Consider the following 26466-nt stretch of genomic DNA (forward strand, 5'->3'; position numbering starts at 1 on the left):
ACGTACCGAAAGGTTCTGTTTTTGATTGATATTATCCAAATTAATGCACATATTCATTGATTTTTTTACGTCATTTCAAGATCGGAAATTCTCGTGTTTCAAGGCTTTTTTTTGGTTAAAATACAAACATTAAATTTGGAAATGGAAGCATATAAATTAAAGAAGATAAGGATAGAACACATTTCTGACGACCTGTACCACGGCTTATTAGGTGTATAAGCCGAACTCTACTTGATACAGAACGTAATAAAAAAAGTGTCTTATCATATTGATAAACATTCTCTATTTATCGGAAAATATAATTATGTACGAATGTATGATACGAATGTCAGGCTAAAATATTATACCGGTGAACAATTTGTTGTTTCTGTTTATTTATGCCCTGTTGGCGTAAACTTCCATACGTCGATTGCCCGGTTGAGGTCGTTCAGCAATCAGTCAACGACATATTGGTGCAGCAATGCTCTTTTCTTTCTGTTTTGTTTGTTTTGCAAGTTTTCCGGGTAGAGCCGAGTCATAGTCCAAAATTTGGTAGCGGAGAGATAACAACGAAGGTTCTGAAAGTGACGTTAACTTTTCCACAAATGTATGTGTCAATTTCAGTATTTAAAAAACCATCCTGCTTTACGTTTAAGCTGCTGATCAGTCCTGCGTCATAGAGGCTGACTGTGCTGCCAATTCTGAATGCAGAAATTCAACATGTTCCTGCAGGACGGGTTATATGAAGCAGGCTGACAAGTCATGTCTTCCGGGTAATACAACAAGCATTCCTTTTTCAAATGCATACTTTTTGTGTCTGACACAATCAAATATATTAAATCAAAGCACGAGGCGCTGAAAGACTATCTGCGGGCAAATATGTGAGAGTTGCAAATTTTATTTGAACTATGAGAATGGGTGAAGGGCACATAAATAAAAGTGAAAAATGTGCCGACAGCGCTTGTGCACACACTGGGCGAGGAAACAAACATATCTATATCTTTATGGCGTCTTGTGTCATTTTGTTTTTGTAAATGTCACTTCAATCGTCGTAATCCCCTATCCCCATGTATTTAGTGTTACAATGCATGCCCTGTTTCAAGCGTTTCTAAAGGTTTTTCATTGCTTTGATTAGATACCATACGATAGGAAAATACAATATATATATAATACACAGCTTATCACTTCAGTCGACGTATCCCCATGTATTAGAAGTTACAGTAAATGCTCTTTTCAATCGCGTCTAAAGGTTTTTCGGTGTTTTGATTAGATAGCATACGTCAGACAAGTTTTATGAACTTACACGTTTCAATTCTTTAAGGAAAATGATTCTATTTTTACGAGCAACTTTAGCAATAGTACCTTTTAAAATGCAGAACTTATCAGATGGTCGTTTTCCCGCGGTGAGGACAAACAGTTAATGTATGTAGAAACTATGTTTAGAATACCGGTCAGTTAATGTAGTTGAATCTATTTTTAGATTATCGGAACTTGTCTGTTTTATGAATGAGAATATGATTGTGCTTTTTAAAGTTTATTGATACATTTTATGTTATTAATGTTTTATGTAAGTACCTGTGTAGAAAAAGTACTGGTGCTGTTATAAATGCTTCGTACTCTTTGGATGTTAAACAGGTTTAAACCGAACTACTTTGCTTCACCAAACGTATGAATGACTCACTGTCGTATCAGGGCATTTGTGCTTATATAAATTGAAAGCCTAATGTCTAAAACTATGCCAAGAATACACCGGAACGAAGCTTTTATGCAAAAAATGAAAACATCTTATTAGAAATATAAACGCCTTAAATCATAGAATGAATAGTATCTTGTTATTGTGTTGCAGGTAAATTACAATGTATAGTATTTGAAGCATTAGCCATGCGAAACCTGAGATACAACTATTTTAAACTTAGACAATTATTTTTGTTTCTTATCTCATAAAAGTCAAATAAAAAAGCACCATTACAAATAAGCGTGCTTCAGGGTCACGTCAGGTTATAATAACAAATCCTGCAGGCGATGGGACACTTGCGGTAGGTAATCATTTCTGGAACATCATGGGCAAAACTCAGAGTGAATATCAATATGTTATCTTCCTACCAGAGCCTCCTATCTTAACCCTCATTAATCTGATAAATATAACGATCTAAAAATAGTTATAATCTGCTAAAAATAAAACGCCGGGATACATAATTACATCGCGGAAATAGCCGAACAAGCAAAAACTCATACTCGGACTGCAACACAACCAATCTATTTTTATGGTTTCGACGTCATTCTGCTAAACATAGAGCGCATTGAGACAAAAAAAAATGGGTTAAAACGACATGAATAGAAGTAGTTCTTTGGAGTTTGTGGTCTTAAAACTACCTGCGCGCATGCGCATCAGGTAGTCTAAACAGACAGGGGGAGGGTGTATTTTGGGGTTGATTGGCTTGGTTATTTGCTAACAGCCCATTGCCGTCCTATATCTCTTTTAAATATCGATTATTAATTAGCAGCAAAACTTCTGGCAATCCGTATGCAATTTGTGTTACCAAAACGTATGATATTCTAACCAAGTTTGGCTTCAACAATCAAATTCTGTAAACAATTACTTTCAATATTTTGAATGAATGTTTTGAGTGTTTTTCACCAGCGGGAGCTATGACCATGGCGTAACTCACAAGAACTTACATGTTTTATTATGATTTTATTCATAACTAGTTTAAAAATGACAAATGCAGTTCATTTCTTAGTAATGCTCCGGTCGTTACATTTGTACTGCTTTGCATAAGTGTTACACTGAAAACAGCCTATAACTGTATGTTTTACACAAAACCCTTTAAAATGACAACTTATTGATATACCTATATAAATTTTATTTCCTATTGGTGAAGACTGCGATCTCCGAAACAACACATAGTGGATAATTGTTTGTTTCAGTGTTAGATCATCATATATTTCACCGAGAGGGTACGCCAGACGTGAAATATTCACTTTTGGTGTCCCCGAGGTGACATATATTGCTATCTTACACTGTACCTTTTTATTATATGCCTAAAATTCAAATTAAAATTCATTTAATTTCATTTGTTCAGAAAAAAGCTCAAATGTGTATGCGCACTTTACGTCACTTCGGAAATGACGTCGTTGAAATTGTGTCTCAGCCCTGTTGGCGCTGACGTTTGATTTGGAAACTAATCAGGCTTAAATTTCGAAACAGTGTAAAATATCCATTTGATATTTTTATTTCACTTATAAATCTCTATAAACCACCGGAAAGCATATAATAAATATGTCATATTTCATGGGTTTGGATTAGATTTACGAATAAGAATGGGAACAAGTATGTTGACAGTACCTATGGAAAAAGGCTCCGAACGCTTAACAGTATCAGTTATTTCTTTAAAACATGTATTGTTAAATTAAGTTTTTTTTTCATGTCATCATCTAAATCTTCATAAATACAAGATGAATAATGAATTCAGTGATTGTGATAATGAAGCTTACGTGTAATAAGCAGTTGGTGAACATCAACTCATGGTTAAACGACATTTTGTAACAAGAGACAATTTAAAAGCAAATTGTGAAATAATAAAAAAACAGGTATCGTCCAATATGATGGTGTACCAGTGAATATCATATTATATTTAATCGCTCACAAGTAAATAATCACATAGAATGTGTTTGTTATTCATATTATATGTTCAGGTTTGGGAACCGCCTGTTCGTCTACGCTCGCTTGTGACAGAACTGCAAATACCGGAGTCGTTTGTGACAACACAAATGTATGCAAACTACGTGAGTGTAAAACTAACGTCATTGAATATACAGGATCAAGAATGACGTGTCAATTTATATGGTAATGAAAATAAAATAAATTTATTTCACTTCAAACACTGAACATAAATACATAATGACCCGATCGGAGGATCGTAACGGATACGTTAATGTGATGCTAAAGAAAATAAATGTAAATTGGACATTGACATCCCAATAGTTATAACGTTTTCGGACGACATTCAGCACAATATAATACCATCTATAATCATGTTTAAGCTGTAGAGTAAACTGTTTTCTTATTTCAAAAGCTTTATGTTCAAATACAGTGATGTCTTTAATTTTATAAACATTATTTGACATACAAAGTTCAATTGTTTGAAACATGCTTGGATTTCTACAATACAATCTAGGCAGTTAGCATTGTATAATTTTGGAATACAAATTTCATGTAAAAAGGAAGTCAAACTCATCTTCTGAAATGTTACATGATTGATTGGGCCTATCATCAATGTCTGTTTTATTCCACCTCTCATTTTCAGTAATAAGCAAATCCAATGAGTTTTAAAACATAGCCCTAGAAGAATCGTTGAGACTATAATGAACATTTTGAACAAAGTTTACTGTTAGTCTTTGTTTAAAAAAGTAGAAAGATTTAGGGTAATCTTCAACAATTTGAGATTATCATACATAAAAGAATCCAAATTATCTTAGAACAAATTTAAATTTTGAAGCCCAATTATTTGCTTAAAGGACTAATTTCAATATTAATATTAGTTTATAGATAACATAAATGTAGTTGTGTTTCGGCAAACAAATTACTTTAAACCGGTACCAAGTAATGTTTAATGCATTTCGTCAAAATACCTAGTCTTTCCGTCTCTGATAGGATAAAATCATTTTGTGTACTAATTTTTACTGAATATACATATTTGATATATTGCGAATGAATTCTTCTCATGGTGTCCCTAACATCAGACCCATGGAACAAAACTGACTTAATAAGTTTATCAATCAGTTCAATTGTATTATCAGGAGTCTAGAAACTTTCTTTAAACATTTTTCTCAACATGTATATTGTTCTGTTCAGATAAAGTGTATATTCTACAACATTAATATAAATATAAAACAAAAGTGGCGAAAGGCATTCACCCTACCTTAACCCTAGATAACTTTCGAATATTGCATATGTCATTTTGAAGCTTAACGGCTATACATTGACTTTTTAACATTAAAAAGTCTACCACGAATACCAAGTATATATATATCAAAACAAAGGTTTTCCCTTTCAATTTAATCAAATGCTTTTGTAAAAACAATAAATGTGCAGAATAATTGCTTAGTTTGGTTAAAATGACACTCTTATTCAAAATCAATACATACACATGTATAGCAAACATAAATTTTGACTGATAAACCTTAAACTACTTACTAAATAATGCATTTATGGAAACTTTTAATTACTGATAACAAGATTTTAACCGTGAAATTAATAGCAGAACGCGCAAAAATATTAAATGATTGGTGAATGCTAAAAGATTTACTGTGGTCTACTATAGTCTCATAAGGTAGAAATACTGTGTTTTATGGTCATTTCTTTCAAAATAAACTCGAATTCCTTCATAAGAACCATTGTTTTTGACATTTATTCATCCTTTTTGGAATATTAAAACAATAATATCAATTGTGGTAAATCTTATTTGGGAGTAAGAGTGCAATAGATTGAGTTATTTATCCATGTAAGGCAATAATATTGTCTTTGGTCCCCATCTTATCCCTAAAACCTGCATGTGGTTCAAGCAGTACACGGTAACTTTCTGGCCAAATTGACAACCTACTTTTATTTGTTAATAATTTTCCAATGAAACTTAACAGTGTTATACCTCTAAAGTTGTTTGGATCATTGACACTTTTTTAGGGAAACCAGCAATATATGTATAACTTATTGAATGAAAATATCGTATATTACGCCTTAAATACATATATGGTTTTGAACTTTTCAATCTAGTTAAATAGATTCAGGTAATGTGAATATAACTGGCAAGTAAAAACGATATTTTAAGAAGCTGCTTATTCCCTCTTCATAGTTGATAATATTATTATATTTTATTACGTTATTAAACGGTCGTTTTCGTTTTGGTATTAAAGTCATTACAATAATGAGTTGTGTGCTATGTACATATATCAACATTACTCTGCTTTACAATTCATACCAATCTAACTTGACAGGTATACATAGAAAACCTTTAAATTACCGGTGTTTATTATTAACGTTTACCTTTTATGGTTTTAACTTGTCGTTTCTAGTTTATTTACAGTCTGAATTTAAGGTATTGAATTCGTAGAACATTTAAATTGAAAGCATAGTTATACTATGTAAAACCAAATATAGTAATATTTGTAACATTGCGAAATTATGATGTATGTGTTGACACAAAAATATAACCATTGCTTTTGTCAAAAACCCAAGTTTAAACGTAACACTGCTTGACTTGATAATTTTTCTACATAAGTTTTTTGTGGGCCCAAACACTAACTGATTGCGTTGCTATTTTTTATGTTGCACTATTTTCGTTTGTGTACATTTCAAGCGTTAGGCGCAACCTGTATCGCAAGCACTGACTGTGTGTCCGGGGCTAGTTGCAGCACGATTTGTTCCTGCAGTAAGGGGTATATAGCAGACGTTCCATATGTGTTGTGTCTAGAAGGTAATACCATAGTTAACAGTATAGGTTAAGTATGGCGAAACTATATTACAATGCGGACTGCGATGCTGGCTCAAACATTATATGTGATACTACCTGCAATACATACAAGATGGGTAAGTACATTAAATCTTCGATATGTGAGAGTAAAATTCAAATATCCGATGTAAATGCTTAGACAAATGCATACATTTTAAAAGTATATATATTTATGTGTGTAGTAGTTTCATGGCTGTAAATGTAACAAATATAACTCTGTTTATCTCTTCATGCATAATAAGTATAGTTATGTTATACATTAATGCAGGCAAATTGTTATATTAGCAAATCATGTCATGATTATCATAATCGTGTAAAAAGGAAAAATATAATAGTTGCTAAATGTTTGTATTTCTGAAGTGGATGGCAGCAAGAAGTAAAAATGTTCATACTAAAGGTATTTTTCATTACTGGTAATATTTTTTTGTTATACCCGTTACCTTGTATAGTATTACCACTGTATATACTTTCATGTGTTTGTGGTGAAACCAGTTCTGGCGATTGTTCATATCAATTGTTACATTTAAGAAGAAAATTTATGAGTTGAATACATCCGTTGATATTTGTATTAGATACATTATGTTTTTGTTGATATGAGATATTGTTCAATGGTCACGTTGACCTACTTCAAACATATAATTTGTATCTTCTCCTTCTATAGATGAAATCTCCTCTCGATGAGGCTTTGGTAAAGTGACTATGCTTTAAGCGGGTTCACTGTCATCCTGTTTTATATATAGATGGCATTACAGGAGTAGCGGTTAGTGGGGTTTGCGCGACTGCCTCGGATTGTACCAATCCGGGGTACGTGTTCCATTATGGCGTCTGTAAAATAGATATGCTTAAGGTTAAACCTCTTCCGCATTACAAAGGTGGGTAGGGACTATCAAACATTTTAAATGTTTTACACGTAATTCTTATTCATCATTTGAGTTAGGTCATATTTTGTTTAATCAAAATAATACTTTAAAAGTTTAGCTGTGTTAAGGAATTATTTCGAAGGTTTATTTAATTTATGAATAAAAAACAACGGTTCTATTCATGCACATGTCCCGTGTTTCTGTGCCACAATTACTTCCGAATATCCATAATAATGTATTTTGAAAAAGCTAGAGTTTGTGATACTTTTAAAGGAAATAATAATAAAGATAATCCTAATAAACTATGTTTTGGTTTATAAAATTAAGATTTAGCAAGTAATTGCCTTATTGAAAAATGATACTTAAAACTGATACGCTTTTAAATGATATTTCGATACATTGAGTCTGTTTCACCGACCGTCCGAAAGCGGCAACCCAGGCAATTAATAATAAAAATATATTTTTATGAAATATATGTTATCTAACCGTGCTGTTTTGTGATGTTGTGTGTCTCGTTGAGTATATGCTATAGTGTGCCTCTCACCTGATTCACTATGCTTGCCGCGACAATCGCGACGCCTTCGAAAATTTATATTTGTACCATTCTCTAACACGCAAACCACACCCGATACTTAGTTATCCGATACAGAAAATTTGGAGAAAATGAAAATACCTTCAGGAAGAAATATTTTTCGGAAACACAAACTACATTCAAATTTGAAAAGTTTGTCGGTTTGATAGAACATGTTCATTAACAATTGCTAGCCTAAACTATTTTTTGGAATGTGTACCCCCAAGGCCGAATTTGAGGCGTCCAGCACGGTACTTAAGTGGTATAATGCGATTTGTGTGAACAGCAATTTACGTCCAAGAAAACTGTCGCAAACCACAAGGGTGTACGTCATATGCCACATAAGACTTGTCAAGTCTGCCACCAGCCATGCCAGCAAGTTACGATTTTAAACTAAATATATAAGAGAAGATATTTGAATAAAAAGGTTTGATCGGTCTTACATTGCCAATGTTTTGAGATTGGACGTTTATTGCACACTTATTGTTGGACTATCCTATGAATATGAAATAAATGCAATGAAAACTGCAAGGACATGCACAGTTGTTTGTGGCACAAGGTAATGGCCCAATGGATTTGTGTAACAGCTCCTTTGCCATAAACCTAATAAGAATATTTTTGAAGTTTGAAGGATAAATCATTTTGTTTACCAGTATACCATGTATAATTATGTAAATTTATCGTAAGATATGATACTATGAACATACTGTCTGAAGTTTGCATGTGAACTATGGTATGTTTCAACGTTATTTTCCATAGTTATATTTAAAATGTCTATATATGATGGACACTAAATTAATGTTAAAAACATAATTCACAGTTTTGCTTTAAATACATAGAGAATGTCTTTCAATATTGTTTATTTTGTCATTCATTGTTTGATATTTTCGTGATAATTAGAATTATCCGTGATAATCGTTTTTGTAAATAAGATTTGTATATATATGTGTTTTATTACAACGGTCCAAATACCTTCTATTTAAACATATTCGTACAGGAAAAATACTCAAGGAATATAAATCGCAAATCGTTTCATTCATCTCTTTTTTCCTGTTCAATTTGAGGTATTTTCTCTTTCTTGTTGCATTCTACATTTCTTGAAGAATTTAAGTCAAGTCTTAATCCGCCGAACGCCTCTCGATTCCTACATATATACAGTTAACATTTGTTTGTTTACCGTGTTGTAGTTTTTAGAGAACAGTCAAACACAAAGTTGGAATCGACTGTATAACCAACCACAAATCTTGCAATTCATATTAATTATTTGCAAATAAACGATACCCAAACCCTATACCTCAATTCCTAGAGAAAAGAAAATATTTAGGTCATTTAAAGTCATTTTGCAAAGCATATGATTGTTTTCTTAAAGATATCGTTGTGAAACGCATTATGCGAGCGACCACACAAGAACACTGATGCCGAAGACCAGAATTTATTCTCCATATTACTACATTTCCGTATTCATCTTGGTTTCAGATGGCAATAAAGTAGTGATAGCATTTCATAGTCGAAACGCATATACTTATATATCCTCACATTAGTGCAGTTTTGGTGTTACTTATTTCGCGAATAACATACTATTAAGAATCAACGAACTTCTGAATCAGATTTGTTTTTAAGTTAGTTTACAGTAAAGTCTTAACAAACATTGATATGCTCAATACTTGCATAACGACACGACATATTTGTATCGGACTGTGTAAGATATTAAAATTTCTTGTTTACCGCCGTTCTTTGTAGCCGATGAGAATTGATCACATGCTTTAATTAAGCATTGCTCAACGAATTATTCAGAACCAATCGCCTGCGCCGCATCCACCGAAAATGGAATTGTCTGGCCAGAGGCACTTGATGGACATATATCTCGTAACAGATCATGTCCAGAGGGATACCAAGGTAGGGAATTTTGATCCTGATATAATTAGGTAGTTTATGTTTTGTTGTTAACCATTTTATTTAATGTTTTATGCATGATTTTGAAGATGCTCAATAACTTATATTATTCGCTCTCGATTCTGTTCCATTTGTACTGATGTACTTTTTGAACCCACAACGGGGTTTACTTAATCCATAAGACCTCTCTTATTGTCTCGTATTTTTTAAATACAGTAGTTTTCAAAGAATCTTACAAATATATCTGAATATCTCATATGTTACTATTTCACGTGACAATAAGTACTAGGACAATTGTATTTTAGGCGATATTTATCGTCGTTGTGAGAATGGCATTTATCTGAACCCCGTTAACAATTGTACAAGAAGGGCCATACAGGATTTGCACGCTCAGGTACGCAAAAGTATTTTAATTATATCGACATTGTAAGTTATTATAACTTGCACTTGCACTTCTTATGATAATATATATTTAATAACCAATAAATGACATTGTTGGAGTAATTAAGGTAAACTTTCTCTAAAACAATGAACATTATTTACAGGTAAGACGTTAAGAAATAAAAATGTTCTCTATATGTAAAGATTAAACAAAGATATAGAGGTGATGAAAATAACATAAATGATTTCGTCGACACCAGAGTTTGAACTAAGTAACTCTAGATAGCAACCTTATCGCCTTTGCCAATATGAACAAATATTATATTGACTTTTATACATCCTATACTGGTTGACTGTCCAAACCCGAACTCAAATCCCCAAAGCCTGTTACAACACGCTATTATCTAGCGTAAACAATTATTCCATGATCTAGATCAATACAGGCGCTTGCCTAAGTGACATGTTTCGTCTTGTTTCCTTGAGTATTTTTCCAAAAAAATGCCGTTCATTGTTTTAACCCGCTTAAAGGTCAAAATGAAGCCCATTAGGGCTGGACGTCACATCTTTGAAACCTCTCAGTTATGTTGGCCTAGATTTAACATATTTATAAATAGAAATCACGCTTGACATTTGCGAATCTTGTGTTTTGGATACTATCCTTATCTAAAATATACGTTGGCAGATAAGTAGTAAATTAAGATAGTATAATTGTGAATAAGAATGTGAGATTGTCATGTACATTTTTATCGCGAGGTTGAAATTTGGCCAATCATGTTTTAGACGTTAATCTATTTTCATTATAGTTTAAACTAAAAACACTCTTCTGTTACTACATTAATTGTCAGTAAAGGTGGTGTATTATTTGTCGATTTTTGCAAGAGTCATGAGCTTGTCATTACAATTGGTAGATCTTCATTTGATAAAGATATAGGCAAATTTACATGTAAAAATGCATCCGTTGTAGACTATACTATAATTTTTAAATGTGTTATTAGTATTTTTTCTGAGTTTGAAGTTTTAGAATATTGTCCCCTACTCTCTGATGTGCATTGTGCAATAAGATTTAAAATTAGAGGTGTGCTATCTGAAAGTGCTTATATTGATGAATTAGAAAAATTAAAAGCTTGGGGTGATAGTAAAAAGGATAATTTTCTAGCGAATTTAGATGGCCAGAAGATCAACGATATCAACATTATATTAGATAACAATAACATACTAGATGATGAGCGTATAATAAACGAGAGTGTTTCGACGCTTGTCGAGTCAGCTAAGAATACGTTTGGGGTTTTTTTTGTTAAAAGCAATGCAACAAATACTAATAAGAAGAAATGCATACATAACAAATGGTTTGACCACAATTGTAAAGCAGCTACAGCTGATTTTCATAGAAGTAAAAATAGATACTCGGCATCTAAGGCAAATACTCATAAAAATGAAATGTTAAATGCTAGCAGAATATATAAAAAGGCTATTCGTAACGCAGTAATAAATTTCAGACGGTCATTTAAAACGAATATAAGACAAATGAGAAGTAAATCGCCCAGGGAATATTGGAAATACATTTATAGTCTTAATATTAAAACCAAAAAAGTTGAAGTTGATGAAAATTAATTCTATAACTTTTTTAAAGACCTGAACTCTTCGGATAATATCAATGAAGAGTCCAAACATTGACTATATTAATCATCTCGATGAGGTCATCACTGCTGAAGAAATTATGAAGTCAATTAAGAACTTAAAGTTAGTGGCATAGATAAAATTTCAAACGACTTTATTAAGTCAACTAGCAATCGCTTTATAGATATATATGTAAAATTATTTAATAAAATACTTAACACTGGTGTAATACCAGAAACTTGGCTAGTCGGTGTTATAGTACCGATATATAAGACTAAAGGTGATGCAAAATTACCCAAAAACTATAGACCTATTACATTACTGAGCTGACTTGGCAAATTGTTCACGGCTATTTTAAATCAAAGACTTACCAGTTATGTCGAAGAGAATAAACTCCTCAATAAAAACCAAGCAGGTTTTAGAAAATATCATAGTACTGTTGATAGTGTATTTGTACTCCATGTGCTAGCAGAATACTGTAAGAATAAGAAAGACAAATTGGTATGTGCTTTTATAGATTTTAAGAAAGCATTTGATTCGGTCTGGCGTGCTGGCCTCTGGGCAAAACTTATTAAATATAATGTCAATGGAAAACTGTTTTCAGTTATTAAGAATATGTACCAAGGTTTTAAACTTGCCTATTGTTGAACAATAACACTTCTGATTTTTTTAACTGTAGAAGAGGCTTACGCCAAGGAGAAAATTTATCGCCTGTTTTGTTTTATCTCTTTCTGAATGATTAAGAGCATTATATGTCAGGTAGAAATGCTCCCAGTGTGAATATTGATGATGATAACCTAGATGTGTATCTTAAACTTGTTGTACTTTTATATGCTGATGATACAGTTATCTTTGCAAAGAATGAAAACGATTTTATATTGTCAATGAAAAACTTTGTTAACTATAGCAAAATGTGGAAGTTAGATATAAATGTAGATAAAACGAAGATATTAGTATTTGGTGATAAAGCTAGAAGGGATAGAAATTTAACAGTGTAAGATCAAAGGTTTGAAGTTGTAGGAACATTTAAATACCTTGGTGTTATATTTTTAAAAGAATAGAAAATTTGCAAATGCCAAAAATCAGTAATATAACCTAGTATTTTAAAGATTAGTAGTTCGGCTATAACTTATTATGGTTAAGTGTATCTTATGTCTTTTCAAATTCCAATATATTATACTTTAACATCTGACCCCAAAAACCTGGTTCATTAATGGTTGTTTTTTATATTATAATTATATTATATTATAATATAATGTCTACCTCTATTCACATGTATAATGTGTTGAGCGTAATAAAAGAAAGAAAGATTTGTGAAAAAAAACACGTTTTCTAAGTGTTCGGGATTTGTGCCCCCCATAGCATTATTTATGCGTAAAACTACAGAAACAAGCTCAGTAGCAAAAAGTTTAAACATAAACCCGGTTTAATGGCACTGTGTAAACACCAAAGACATAGAACATAAAAACAAAAAAATACAAACAAGAAACACGGAAGAACCGCACAAAACTCCACGAACAGCACAGTGCATACATACTATATATAAAAAATCTAGGTATGTTTATCAAGGATTGTTCGGTACCGCCTTGGAACGGTCAGTAAAATGTTAATTTACTGGGGGTTTAAACCAGTTTAAGTGCACAAACCTCACTATTATCCCAACAATTATAAATAAAGAAAAAACGTAAAAGGTAGATCTTATCAAAGTATGCATTAACTTGAGGAAACTTAATAATAAAACAAATAATAATAAACTATAGGTAAACCCCAAGTACTTCTATGATTAGAGATCCCAACTCTATCTGCAGACGGAGGAATACAATTCAGAGCACCTAATGTAAAATCTTTTCAATGATCCCATGCAGTCATGGTTTAAAACTATGAGCATCACACACAGTCTGCCTTATAAAATCATAGAGTTTCATAATAAAAAGCATCATTGTACAAAAACTGGGAACAAATAAAGAAATCATTATTAAAAATAAAAGCGACATATATTAGCTTATCTTTTTTCCAAATGATTGAATTTTTTTGACTGACTCCATAACTTGAAGGGTGATTTACTGTCCATTAAATGGACAATTTTCGACATATAATTAGTAAGATTGTGAATCTGTAGTTCGACAGATGTTGACACATTAACCAAAGATATTTCGTACAAAAAACAGCTGACTGCAGCTAAAACTTTCCAAGATAACTGTAAAAAGCCTCCTAAAGTGTTCGGATTTGGGCCCTCAACCAGTAAACATATTTCTTTAACTGCGAGAAAATTTGTCGACGATTGAAATTGTTTTGTATTTGTTTTTGGTGATTTGAACGCACTTCAGTTTAAAACTATTATATTACCGACAGTTTATCAGCTAGTAAGTATTCAAGAGTTCAAAGTGTCCATTACTATTTTTATACAAATCTACTTGAAAACAAACAAATGAACTAACCGTCAATGTCCATTTAATTAAACGATTTTCTTAATCCGTTTGATGGCACCCAATAAATGTTGAGCATTGTCTTACAATTGACTATGCCATGAAGGCAATCAAAAAATATCTTTACTATGCCATATACCTTTATTATTGATAATACATACAGTTGACATAAACAACTGCTAATCGAGCAAACAGTTTCTTCTTGTGTTGTTTGTGGATGTTCGTGTAGTTGTTCTGTGTTTCTAGCTTTGGCTCTGTGCTATTAGACGGGGTTTGTTTAGGCCTTCGGCTACTGGACTTGTTTCCTTTGCATACAAATATCTATTTTTTTAATTCAGCTTTTCTGAGGAATGCAAAATCTACCAAGAACACAGTGTATTTCAAGCGTGCAAAGTCAGCGGTTTTTATAAATCCGCAACATTGTCTTTATGCTCTAACATGTTTTAAAAGTAAATATTAGCATAATTAAACATTATATGCACCTACCAAACATTCCAGCGTGTAATTTAATTTTGTTTTCTATGTCATGTGCTCTAATGTATCTATGCAAATGGTTATATCGTCACTACCGTTTTTTTCTATATGTAGGTGTTTAATGGCTCCCTCAATTCCACAGAGGCTTTATCAAAGCTTAAACAGGCAACAAATACCTGGACAGCAGCTAACGAGAATTTGCCAACAACGGGCGATCTACAGACTCTTAACCAAATCCTTGATAAAGTCATTGACGACATCGAACTTAATTCTACCACAGTCGAGAACGTCGCCGACGTATGTGTATTTCATTGCAAGTTACATTTTCTCCCTCGTAAACATCATGAATACATTAGAATAACTACGAAACTGTGCGTTTTCACCTGTTTTGCTTATGATGACATAATACCTAATTCGTTTCAGAGTGTCTTTGAAGTTGCGAATAATTTACTGGATGAAAGTTCGACATCGTCATGGAAAAGTTTAGTTAATGACGTACGTATGTTTTCTGTCATTGACATGTCAATAAAAGTATGTTAAAATGTTACTATACTTCAATTTTATACATTAGGACAATCAGCTTTTTTTCATACTTAATTCTTTTTTTCCACGACTTTTGTCTGATAAATGTACAAAGAGGAGCGCAGCAGAAAAAAACGCCGCGAACATCATTGTTTTATTCATTATGCTACTTATATTTACGCCTTCACACAAAGGTTCATATTTGCCTCATTAAGAAGTCATCTCGTAAGCAGCTGTAAAACATTATAATGACCAATGTTACTTTAATAGACTTAGACAAAAATTGACTCCGAACCAATGTTTGACTTTTAAGTGACCATTACTAGGAGTGAAAGCTAAGCTCCTCACGCTTACATTGAATAAAGAAGCAGAAATACTCCCTTTACCTTTCATCCCTCGATTTGCTCTAAGGCATAAACTCGGTTATTATAAAGCTTGGCTGATAAAGCATTTACATTGTTTCCGAACAACAGAAGGGGGTTGGTGCCGACTCAGTAATAACCACAATCGACCGGTTTATTTCGAAAGTTGTCAACTCGTCTGCTACGGTTTTGAACATGACGTTCGACATGCCAAACTTGTGTAAGATGTTTGTTAAGTAATAAGAAATAGTTCATTTTATATATCTCAAACATAAACATGTCCTTATTTTTGTCCTCCTTGAACTCAAAAGAATGGATCGGACACCGGTAAAGGTCTCGATACAGGAAAAATCAGATATACATCGCTGTTATAAGCTTACATACTCTGCATATATATGTTACTTATATCTAAAATCTAATCAGAATTGCAGTTAAATTTTATTCGTAAGTTCAGGACTTTATGTATGAATGTATCTGCTTTGCGAAACGGAACATATAGTATATTTTTATAATTGTAGTTGCAGAAATTGGGCAAGTGGACAGTTGTGAACACATTATGTTTCCGTCCACGACCATTAAAGCTGAAAAGGCCAATAAAAGTATGGATGATCTGATCGTCGTTGGCTGTGGACCAGGTTACCAAACCTGTTTAATAATTGGTCAACGTTATTTAAGTTACAATGATTTATCAGATAAATTTATAACGCATGAAATGTTGCGCAAGAGTTGAAGGGAATCGGAACATTTTGCCCATCTCGGCCGTACGACGAGACTCGGATGTAAAAGTAGTTCATAAAATAAGTAATAAGAATATTAATTTATTGTAGTGTCGGTATGTGTAATTATTGTTACTCTGTTCAATTTGATTCCTAGCGAAGTTTACTATGGCACAAATCAATAAGATTCCTAAGATAAAAGTCTCTAGGCTTCACCGCTAAATTGAAATTACTCCGCGATCTACTTGCAGCGTAGATAAATGTTAAGAATGATATATTCATCCGAGGTTGTTTCGAAGGGAAATAGCCGATGAGTTTCGGTTCGGAGCTCCTGAAATAAAAAAGCACTTGTCCGACATGGTGACCAATCGCATATACGCCCTGGCAAGGAATCGAATACAGTACGCATTGGTGGGAAGTAAGCGCACGGTGTATTATTTTTAATGAGTGTAACTTAACAAATGATCATGACTCAACTGACAATTGGATATTTCATAATCGGTTTGTCAAAGTTGCACTGATTTAAGTTACTTCATTATTTGCGTTCAGCAAATGTGTTCGCGGCGAACGTTTGCTATTTGGTTCCCCGTTTGCAGTGTATGCGTTGCGATGCAACGTGGATACAGTTAGTTTGCTACGGTGAGGTAACGTGAGCGGCTGTTAGCCTTAACTAAAAACAGCACTAGCAGATGTCTTTGTTGCAAATATCTACGCACACTTTCAAATGCTAAAAAAATCAAATATATTTATATTTAGGTAAACAAGTATTTAGTGGCGGCTTATTTAAAAACATGTCGGGAATGCTGCCTTCCACTTCAAACGATATTGACTCGTACGTATAATTAACTTTCTTTATTTTTAATGTTTAAAAACACGAATAAATAAATAAAATCAAAGAAATATGTTTTTAAAAGACTTATGTAGTCAACTTTTAAAAAGGGATTGTTACAAAAGAAAAGTTCCACAATGACGTTCCATAATAACTTCCATCCATATCACCACTCGAAGTTTGCCGTTGTTATGCGCTGCCTTGTATGAGGTAGGATATAACATCATCTGCAAATGTTCTGGGTTATTTGATTGCCAGATTAGATAGTTCAATCAACGGGCCGGTATTGTCCTTCAGTTTTCACAGACAAGCAATCAGAACAGTGGACGTCAGAATAACCTTCCATATTTTTGATGTAGGTATTCTTTTTAAATACAGACATTTAAGGAATGAATTGCGGGGTTGATGTCATTATCGGGGTATGAACGCAATTGGGATGGTCAAAGTGTGTGGAGTCCGTAGGACTTCACGCGTACTTTGACCGGCCCAATTGCGTTCATATCCCCGATAATGACATCAACCCCTCAATTCATTCCTTATATTTACACCAATAGTTCATTATTTCATTCAAGTAAAATACTTCATTTCATTGAAGAAAAACCTTTCACTAATCCTTTCTTATCCATTATGTAAATAGAACGACCCGAATGTAACCGGAAACATTTTTTTTCAAATGGCGTCACAATAACGCGGGAAAAGATCAACCACTTGAAATCACTTTTAAATGTAAAAATAAAACACTTATGGCAACAATAAATTTAAAATATATAAATTAACACTTTTTGTTGATTTACATTTGAAGGGACCTGCTGACACAATACAAACAATAACAAGATCAACAGTTTTCATGTATATTGTTATGCGATGGATTGCGATCCGAACATATCCGAAGATGTTGCGTACATCGATTGCCGAAAGGCAGTCCATTTAAGGAATGGAAGTTGAGGTGTAAATATTCGAAATTTAATCCTTTAAGTAATCTATGTTTGTTATCTTACGACTTAGTTTATGTTTAACGTTCTTGTGCCTTTAAACAATCTTGTAGAATTGACTGTTGGACTCGTACTTGTTGTTTTCATTGTATTATTGTAATTTGAGGTCATAATTGGTTATCACTGACCTAAGTAATAACGATATGTTTACATTTATAATTGCATATATTTGCGTTTGCCATGACCAGATATATCTCTCGTTTAGTGTTTGTTTGTCCTTGACTATTGTGCTTTTAATACGGGCTTGAAGACAAACGCGAAGCGTTTGTCTGTACAAGCACTCTTACGATTTGCACTTGTATGCAAGGGACAACTTCTTTTTGCCGGAGTGATAGGCATTAAAAAATTTGGGCACCACTCAACCATGAAAATGGGAACCAGAAAAGCTCGTCATACATTGTTCATATAAAGCGCGTGCACGCCGGCAAGCAAATTGTACATGTTTAGACCTCCGTTAACCAATGAAAATCAATACGGAAATACCCGAGGTACATGTACAATCCACCTTCGGCACTTCCATAAAAGGAGTGGAGAACAGATATTATGAATACACGTCTAAAGAGTACTTCTTTTGACCGAAAATTATATATAATAACTCTGCAATAATAATACAAAACGAACAGAGTTTGTCATAAAAATTGTTTTTTTTTTACCCCACATCTTAAAAAATACCGTCTAAATCGGATATCTAATTGTTAAATGTATTTATGCGCATTTTACGACAACTTAAGTAAACAATGATTTGTATATAAATCTTAAACTTTTCATCATGATGCAATAACACGGATTTAACGTTGCTTTCACGGTGAGTTGAACTTAGAATTATACTTGTTATTGTAAATTTAATCGCTCATACGTTGATTTTTGGACACCATAATGACATAACGTTGGTTTTTACGTAATGAACAAGCTTAAGTGATGCAAACGGTATCCACATCAATTCAAAAGTGGATGGGGAAGGTCAAAAACTAAAACGTTTAATAATGCTTGTTTTATTTAGATTTGAGAAATGATCTTTTTTGGGGTTGAAACATTTATTCCTGGCGACATGTTTGTGGTTATTTAGGAGTTGAACAAATTTTACAAAAAAAGATTTTAACAAATTATGGATCAAAAAGCATTCACATTATTCGTACTTATGTCAAAATGCCACAGAATACTTATCCAACAATGTTTTGAGAGATCCTGATACTATTTTGTCAAATAAGAATGTTATTCAGAAAAATAATGAATTTTCGCGGTTGAAATTCATTTCCGGGTTACAAAAATGCATAAATCCTTTTAAAAATAGCTGCAATCAACACAAATCCACAAGACATTGTTGATTGGGAAGTCCCGATAAATTTGACTCACAAACATATTATTTTTGCTTTACGACATTTCCGGGAAAGCGTAAATGCTTTTAATTAATATTTTTGTCATGGAAGAGTGGGGGCAGATGACTCACGAATTCTTTAAGCGATAAAGATGTATGAATAAAATTACAGAAAACCACTTCAGCACAAATAATGAAATCAAATGTTTAGTAATTCATAATTTGTTTTTCAGTGAAGGGTTCGGGAGGGGTTGACGACCATCAAATGTGGCATGTTTGACCTGGTTTCAACTAGCATAATAATGTGAGTATTATAGATTGTGAACCCGGGGGAGGTTTCAGCATAAAAGGCAGCGTTTCTTTTTGGCAGAATTACATGATAACACTACAGCTACAGAGTCTTACCGGTGATTTTTTTACCAAGGTTTTCAGAAGGATATCTTTAGGCGAGATGAAATGTATTGACATGTCTCGCTTAAACTGGCACATATTTCCGCACAGAATTTCTTTAACCTCTTTTCAAAATTATTCAGATGAACGCATGTATAAGCATGCAAGACAGTTTTAGACAAAATCTTTCCTACAAAGTAAAAAATGAAATTTAAGTAATTAATTAATTAAATGGGGTGGGTTCGGGAGGGGTTTCCGACAAGCAATGTTAATAACACTTTTTTTCTCCTGCATATAATCAGAAAATGCGGGGTCATCAGTTCAGCACAAAACAGTGGCGGTTTTTGCGATATTTTTCAGAAGTTTTTAACATGCTTGTAGATCAGTGAGTTTTCTTCGTGCAGTGTGCAATTGACTCTTCCTAACAGCTGTTTCGACTTGAGATAGAATATGGTCGAGAAATATTTTCTTCTCAATTTTTTCTTCAAACACAATATAAATGAATTACTTAAAAAGCGATATTGTTCATGTAAAATTAACAAGACATTTACAATGCCAGCTCTAATATAGTAAAGCATAGGCATAGCAAAATTCAAAACATTTTTATTATATATGCTTTGTGGTGATTTAAAGACATTTATTAACAATAAAAACAATCTTTCACTGTTTCAAACATATTGATTTTTTTTACTGTTGAAATTTCGAAATTTCAGCCAGCTCTCAAATAAATATTGAATGCCAGTGCTAAGAGGGCTGGGACACAATTTGAACAACTTTATTACCAAAATAAATTATAATTTGTTGCCCTACTTCAATGATTATAATTGAATGCCATTTTATACACGGTTAGGGTCTAAAATTAAATTATTATGTTTGTGATAGATCGCAAAATATTTCAGTTCGTTACTCTTAAAATATAGCTTTTGATTCTCACTCAGTGAAATTCATGTACATCAGGATTTTACACTAAAACAAAACAAATTCACTATTTATTCTTTCTATAAGTTATCGAACATAGGTTATGGCATGGTACCATCCTCTTTATTTAGATTGTCAGAAAATGTTAATGCATCTCAGTAGCTCAGTTGGTGAAGACCTCGCCCTGTTTGCAAAGGGGTCCCGGGTTCCAGCCCTGCAATTGTCGTACATTGTTCTGTGCCAATTGTACTTCAATGGATAAATTCAAATTCTGACAATAAATAATGACAATTAAGCAGGTGGAGCTATGATCCTATCCATGTCATGTATTTTCATTTCTCAGTGATTGAATTAAAGCTGCACTCTCACAGATTTACCGTTTTTACATTTTATTTTTTTTGCCTTGGAAAGAGCATATTTTTGCGTAAATATCTGCAAACCAATGATAAAAGATTGCTGATAAAAGATCTGATTGCAGATTTTTTTATTTCCTTTAAATTATGCACCAGTCAATTGTAATCACGCCCCCCCCCCCCCAGGTCCGGGGATAGCCGGGGAAATGGGCCGTGTTTTTACTTTCCAGGTGGCCCCGCATGGCCGGGTGACCGTGGTGGTTTTGTCTTAGCGCTAGATTTAGCGGAGATTGGGCCATATATTGAGTTTCTGGGGTGCGGGGGCATTTGGCCGGGGTTAAACCATTAGTTCGTCCCCGCAGGGCGGGGATTTTACCCGGAGTTGGCTGGACCGTAAGTCAAAGTCCCGGCTATTCCCCAGACCTTGTTTCCATGCATTTACACAAAAATTGGCTCGTTAAAAGACAAAAATAAGAAAGTTGTCAAAACGTTAAATCTGTGGGAGTGCAACTTTAAGGGACAGATTGTACAGTTGCAAGAAAAAAGAAATAGTGAAAACCTTTGCTAATGGCGCAATGCTTCTTTCGCTGTATTTTTGTGTCTTACCAATTTAAAATTAACTGTGTTTGTATACCATATAAATATCTGTTGATTTAAAAATATTGTCAGTATATGAGTCGATTCTTATCAAGTCACTTTTACATGCTAAATATTCACAATATGAACTAGGATATAATATATTTGATGATTTTTGGACCATCTGGTGTCTAGCCCTTCTATAAACCATCTAGCTGCCAATGTGAGTTTTAGATATTGGACAGTTGGAATTTATTTAGTATAAAAAAATATGTTTCATGGCTAAAAGCGTAGTACTTACTCAGGGCTTTTTCTATAGTACCCACGGGTTCGAATTTCGGACCCATTCCCAAAACAAAATATAAGATGTTTTTTCCCAATCTTCAGGAAAAAATCCCAATCAAAAGTATAAAACAAAAAAAAATCTTTTTTTTTGAAAGTCTTTTAAAATGTACTGGTTCATTTAGCTGTGTGAAGTTAGCTAAACATACGACATTGGACATTGGACATTCAAAATCGAATGTTGTGCTGGCACGACATTGGACATTGGACATTCAAAATCGAATGTTGTGCTGGCACGACATTGGACATTGGACATTCAAAAGTGAAAGTCGTGCTAGCACGACATTGGACATTGGACATTCAAAATCGAATGTTGTGCTAGCACGACATTGGACATTGGACATTCAAAAGTGAAAGTCGTGCTAGCACGACATTGGACATTGGACATTCAAAATCGAATGTTGTGCTGGCACGACATTGGACATTAGACATTCAAAAGTGAAAGTCGTGCTAGCACGACATTGGACATTGGACATTCAAAATCGAATGTTGTGCTGGCACGACATTGGACATTGGACATTCAAAAGTGAAAGTCGTGCTAGCACGACATTGGACATTGGACATTCAAAATCGAATGTTGTGCTGGCACGACATTGGACATTGGACATTCAAAAGTGAAAGTCGTGCTAGCACGACATTGGACATTGGACATTCAAAATCGAATGTCGTGCCAGCACAACATTGGACATTGGACATTCAAAATCGAATGTTGTGCTGGCACGACATTGGACATTGGACATTCAAAATCGAATGTTGTGCTGGCACGACATTGGACATTGGACATTCAAAAGTGAAAGTCGTGCTAGCACGACATTGGACATTGGACATTCAAAATCGAATGTTGTGCTGGCACGACATTGGACATTGGACATTCAAAAGTGAAAGTCGTGCTAGCACGACATTGGACATTGGACATTCAAAATCGAATGTTGTGCTGGCACGACATTGGACATTGGACATTCAAAAGTGAAAGTCGTGCTAGCACGACATTGGACATTGGACATTCAAAATCGAATGTCGTGCCAGCACAACATTGGACATTGGACATTCAAAATCGAATGTTGTGCTGGCACGACATTGGACATTGGACATTCAAAATCGAATGTTGTGCTGGCACGACATTGGACATTGGACATTCAAAAGTGAAAGTCGTGCTAGCACGACATTGGACATTGGACATTCAAAATCGAATGTTGTGCTGGCACGACATTGGACATTGGACATTCAAAAGTGAAAGTCGTGCTAGCACGACATTGGACATTGGACATTCAAAATCGAATGTTGTGCTGGCACGACATTGGACATTGGACATTCAAAAGTGAAAGTCGTGCTAGCACGACATTGGACATTGGACATTCAAAATCGAATGTTGTGCTGGCACGACATTGGACATTGGACATTCAAAATCGAATGTTGTGCTGGCACGACATTGGACATTGGACATTCAAAAGTGAAAGTCGTGCTAGCAGTTAGCACATTTAAATCAATGTATGACATGTTTTATGAATGAATGTTTTTTTTTACCGACTTTAAATTGATTTTGATTGCATGCATTATTCGGATTTTTTGTTTGTTTGAGATATTGTCTTGAAATTATTTGAAAAGGGTCAGAGATCACAAAGCAATGAACCATTTTAAAATTTATTAACACCAAAAGAGCATTGTCATGACGATTCCATCGCAATATTTGAAACTTAAGCATGATTCAGATATATATGATGTCACATATGCAGAGAAAGATTCAAATGAATATACTTATGAATGGTCGTGGATTATATGTAGACAAACAGTGATAATGCTTTCAAAATGGCATATTTTTAATAAGCTTAATTGTTTACACACCACTGCTACACATCTAGTACCATTTATAAAGGAAGTGAAGATAATTATATCCACAGTATATAATGACATATGGAAAATATAGACATGCATTGATGATTCCTACAAGTATAAATGTAATCGTCCGTACATCTTTTTTATCTGGTTTTACGTAAACACAAAAAAATATTGTCAATGAGTCGATAAAGTAACCTATTCCTGCCTGTCGACTTGTTTTTTTATCGACTCAGTTAGTCGAACATGCTACGTCGTCTTCATTTGGTAAAGTTTATATGAAATAATTGTGTTCGATAAACCTTTTTGATAAGTCGACAGAATTACACAAAGCGTTTTATAATCAATCGCATCGACATTAAAGAATTCAAAATGACGTCTTCATCACATACGACATAAGTTCTTATAGGTTTTACAGAATATACAATTTATACATGTAAAATGTGACACCAGCGCCATTGGAAATGGCATCTTGGGCAGAACTGACAATGGTTGAAAGGGTTGAAAGGAAACAAAGCGCAAATAATTATATAAACCCAACAAATGTGCACTTCAGTATGTGTTTATCTACAGAGCTTTAGAATAATTATATTACATTAATGAATGTGTCTGCATTTACATGGAAATATGTATGTATATCAATCGAAAGGATTGTTTTAATACAACTCTCAATAACAATGTTGCGGACTTTCAAATACAAGTTTCTTTGTCAAATATGTGTTAGGTACCTCAAATGTATAATATTGTCGGACATGGATGTGACTTAAGGCAACATGCACACACAGCTAAACTTGTCAATGCATAAACCATTGGCGATAATGCTACATTTTGATGCATGGGGATCCCATATAATTTTGGTATTATTTTAAAGGGTACTCCTGACAGATAATTAATGAGTAAAAATGACCTTTGTCCAACAATTATTATTTGTATACTGGTTGTCGTTTCATTATATTTTTTCTCTTAATATTTACCACTTCCATTGGATGCCTAAATAATATTTGGTCACTATGAATAGACAGATATACGTTATTATAAACCATATTTAAAAAAATAAAAGCCAAGTTGAATGTCGTCATTTAACACAATAATTTGAATGGACAAATTAGAATTGCAGCCTTATCACCAGTCCAAGATTTCGGATATATATATTTCTGCCACCTCAGAAAAGAAGATTTAAACATTTGTCCATGCATGAAATTCTTATCTTCCCAACGGGCAAAGATAAACAAGTACCCGTATGGAACTCTTTTTTATTGCCTTCACTTTGCTGCATCCAGGACTATTTAAAGAACGATTTGACTATTAACATAATCTGAATCACTGCGCGAATATCTATGACAACCAGGAACTTTTGAATGTCCAATGTCCAATGTCGTGCCAGCACAACATTCGATTTTGAATGTCCAATGTCCAATGTCGTGCTAGCACGACTTTCACTTTTGAATGTCCAATGTCCAATGTCGTGCCAGCACAACATTCGATTTTGAATGTCCAATGTCCAATGTCGTGCCAGCACAACATTCGATTTTGAATGTCCAATGTCCAATGTCGTATGTTTAGCTAACTTCACACAGCTGGTTCATTTTCAACATCCTTATAAATTATGTGATGTAAAGTTTTTTTGATTATTGTACTCGGAAATCATTGATTTTCATCACATTAAGATATATCTGTATGAAATATTATCTGTCATGATTGATTTATTGCAATACTAAGATATTTACACCCAAGGATTGATATTTTAGCCATTTTGGTTCTATTAAAGGGACTTAAACTAATTCGCAGGAGACTAGACAGCTCTTTTAACAGTTAAATTTCCCAATTTCAGCATTTTCATGACGCAAAATAATCCAAAATGTCTAGGGTCTTTTTCCCAAATTGGGCAGAAAAAGCCCTGTTACTTAATAATGCTTTAGGAAAAATGTAATTCAAGGGACAATTTCATACACTTGAGATCTGTTTTTGTAATGATGCAAAAATAAGCTGATTCTTTCATCTAATACAAAAACTAAATAATGTCTAAACTGTCAAATGTGAGGTTGCATCTGTAAACTTTGTTTGTCTTTGTTTAGGAAACCTGTGAATATAACTTTCACCACCCAGAACAATAGTATCAATATAATGCACCAATCAATTGTAACCACGCCCCCCTCCAGGTCCGGGGTATGCCGGGGAAAAGGGCCGTGTTTTTAATTTCCAGGTGGCCCCGCAGGGCCGGGTGACCGCGGTGGTTTTGTCATAGCGCCAAATTAAGCCGAGATTGGGCCTTATATAGAGTCTCTGGGGTGCGGGGGCATTTGACCAGGGTTTAACCATCAGTTCGTCCCTGCACGGCGGGGATTTTACCCGGGTTTGGCTGGACCGAAAGTCGAAGTCCCGGCTATTCCCCGGACCTGGGGGGCCCGTGGTTACAATTGACTGGTGCATAAGAAGTAAAAAATATTTTAGTTACTATTTCCTCATGTCAGGGACAATTCAATTAAAAATCAATGGAAAAAAACTGTTTAATACTATCATGTTGTTGTTTTTTCTAACTTTTAATAATATTTATTCCCTGTTGTCGGTCGGTTTGTCGGTCGGTCCGTTGTAACTTTGTCCAGAGCAT

The 26466-nt window shown here is 33.8% G+C and overlaps 1 protein-coding gene across 7 annotated transcripts in view; it reads left to right on the plus strand.

Annotated features, from left to right (window-relative positions):
• LOC128209847 (adhesion G protein-coupled receptor L3-like) overlaps positions 1 to 26466 on the plus strand; it is a 68564-nt gene that overhangs the window by 23778 nt on the left and 18320 nt on the right. For 3 of the 7 annotated variants that reach the window (XM_052914087.1, XM_052914089.1, XM_052914094.1), the window contains 11 exons: positions 636 to 752; positions 3676 to 3765; positions 6336 to 6452; positions 9714 to 9815; positions 10118 to 10206; positions 14825 to 15007; positions 15134 to 15205; positions 15706 to 15814; positions 16113 to 16229; positions 17067 to 17142; positions 17398 to 17494. In XM_052914087.1, coding sequence (XP_052770047.1) covers positions 636 to 752; positions 3676 to 3765; positions 6336 to 6452; positions 9714 to 9815; positions 10118 to 10206; positions 14825 to 15007; positions 15134 to 15205; positions 15706 to 15814; positions 16113 to 16229; positions 17067 to 17142; positions 17398 to 17494 — 1169 coding nt within the window. The remainder of the gene's footprint in view (positions 1 to 635; positions 753 to 3675; positions 3766 to 6335; positions 6453 to 9713; positions 9816 to 10117; positions 10207 to 14824; positions 15008 to 15133; positions 15206 to 15705; positions 15815 to 16112; positions 16230 to 17066; positions 17143 to 17397; positions 17495 to 26466) is intronic. The other 4 variants (XM_052914091.1, XM_052914092.1, XM_052914090.1 and 1 more) reach the window with 3 other exon arrangements.

Source organism: Mya arenaria, chromosome 11 (genome assembly GCF_026914265.1).
Source record: "Mya arenaria isolate MELC-2E11 chromosome 11, ASM2691426v1".
NCBI classification, from domain to species: domain Eukaryota; kingdom Metazoa; phylum Mollusca; class Bivalvia; order Myida; family Myidae; genus Mya; species Mya arenaria.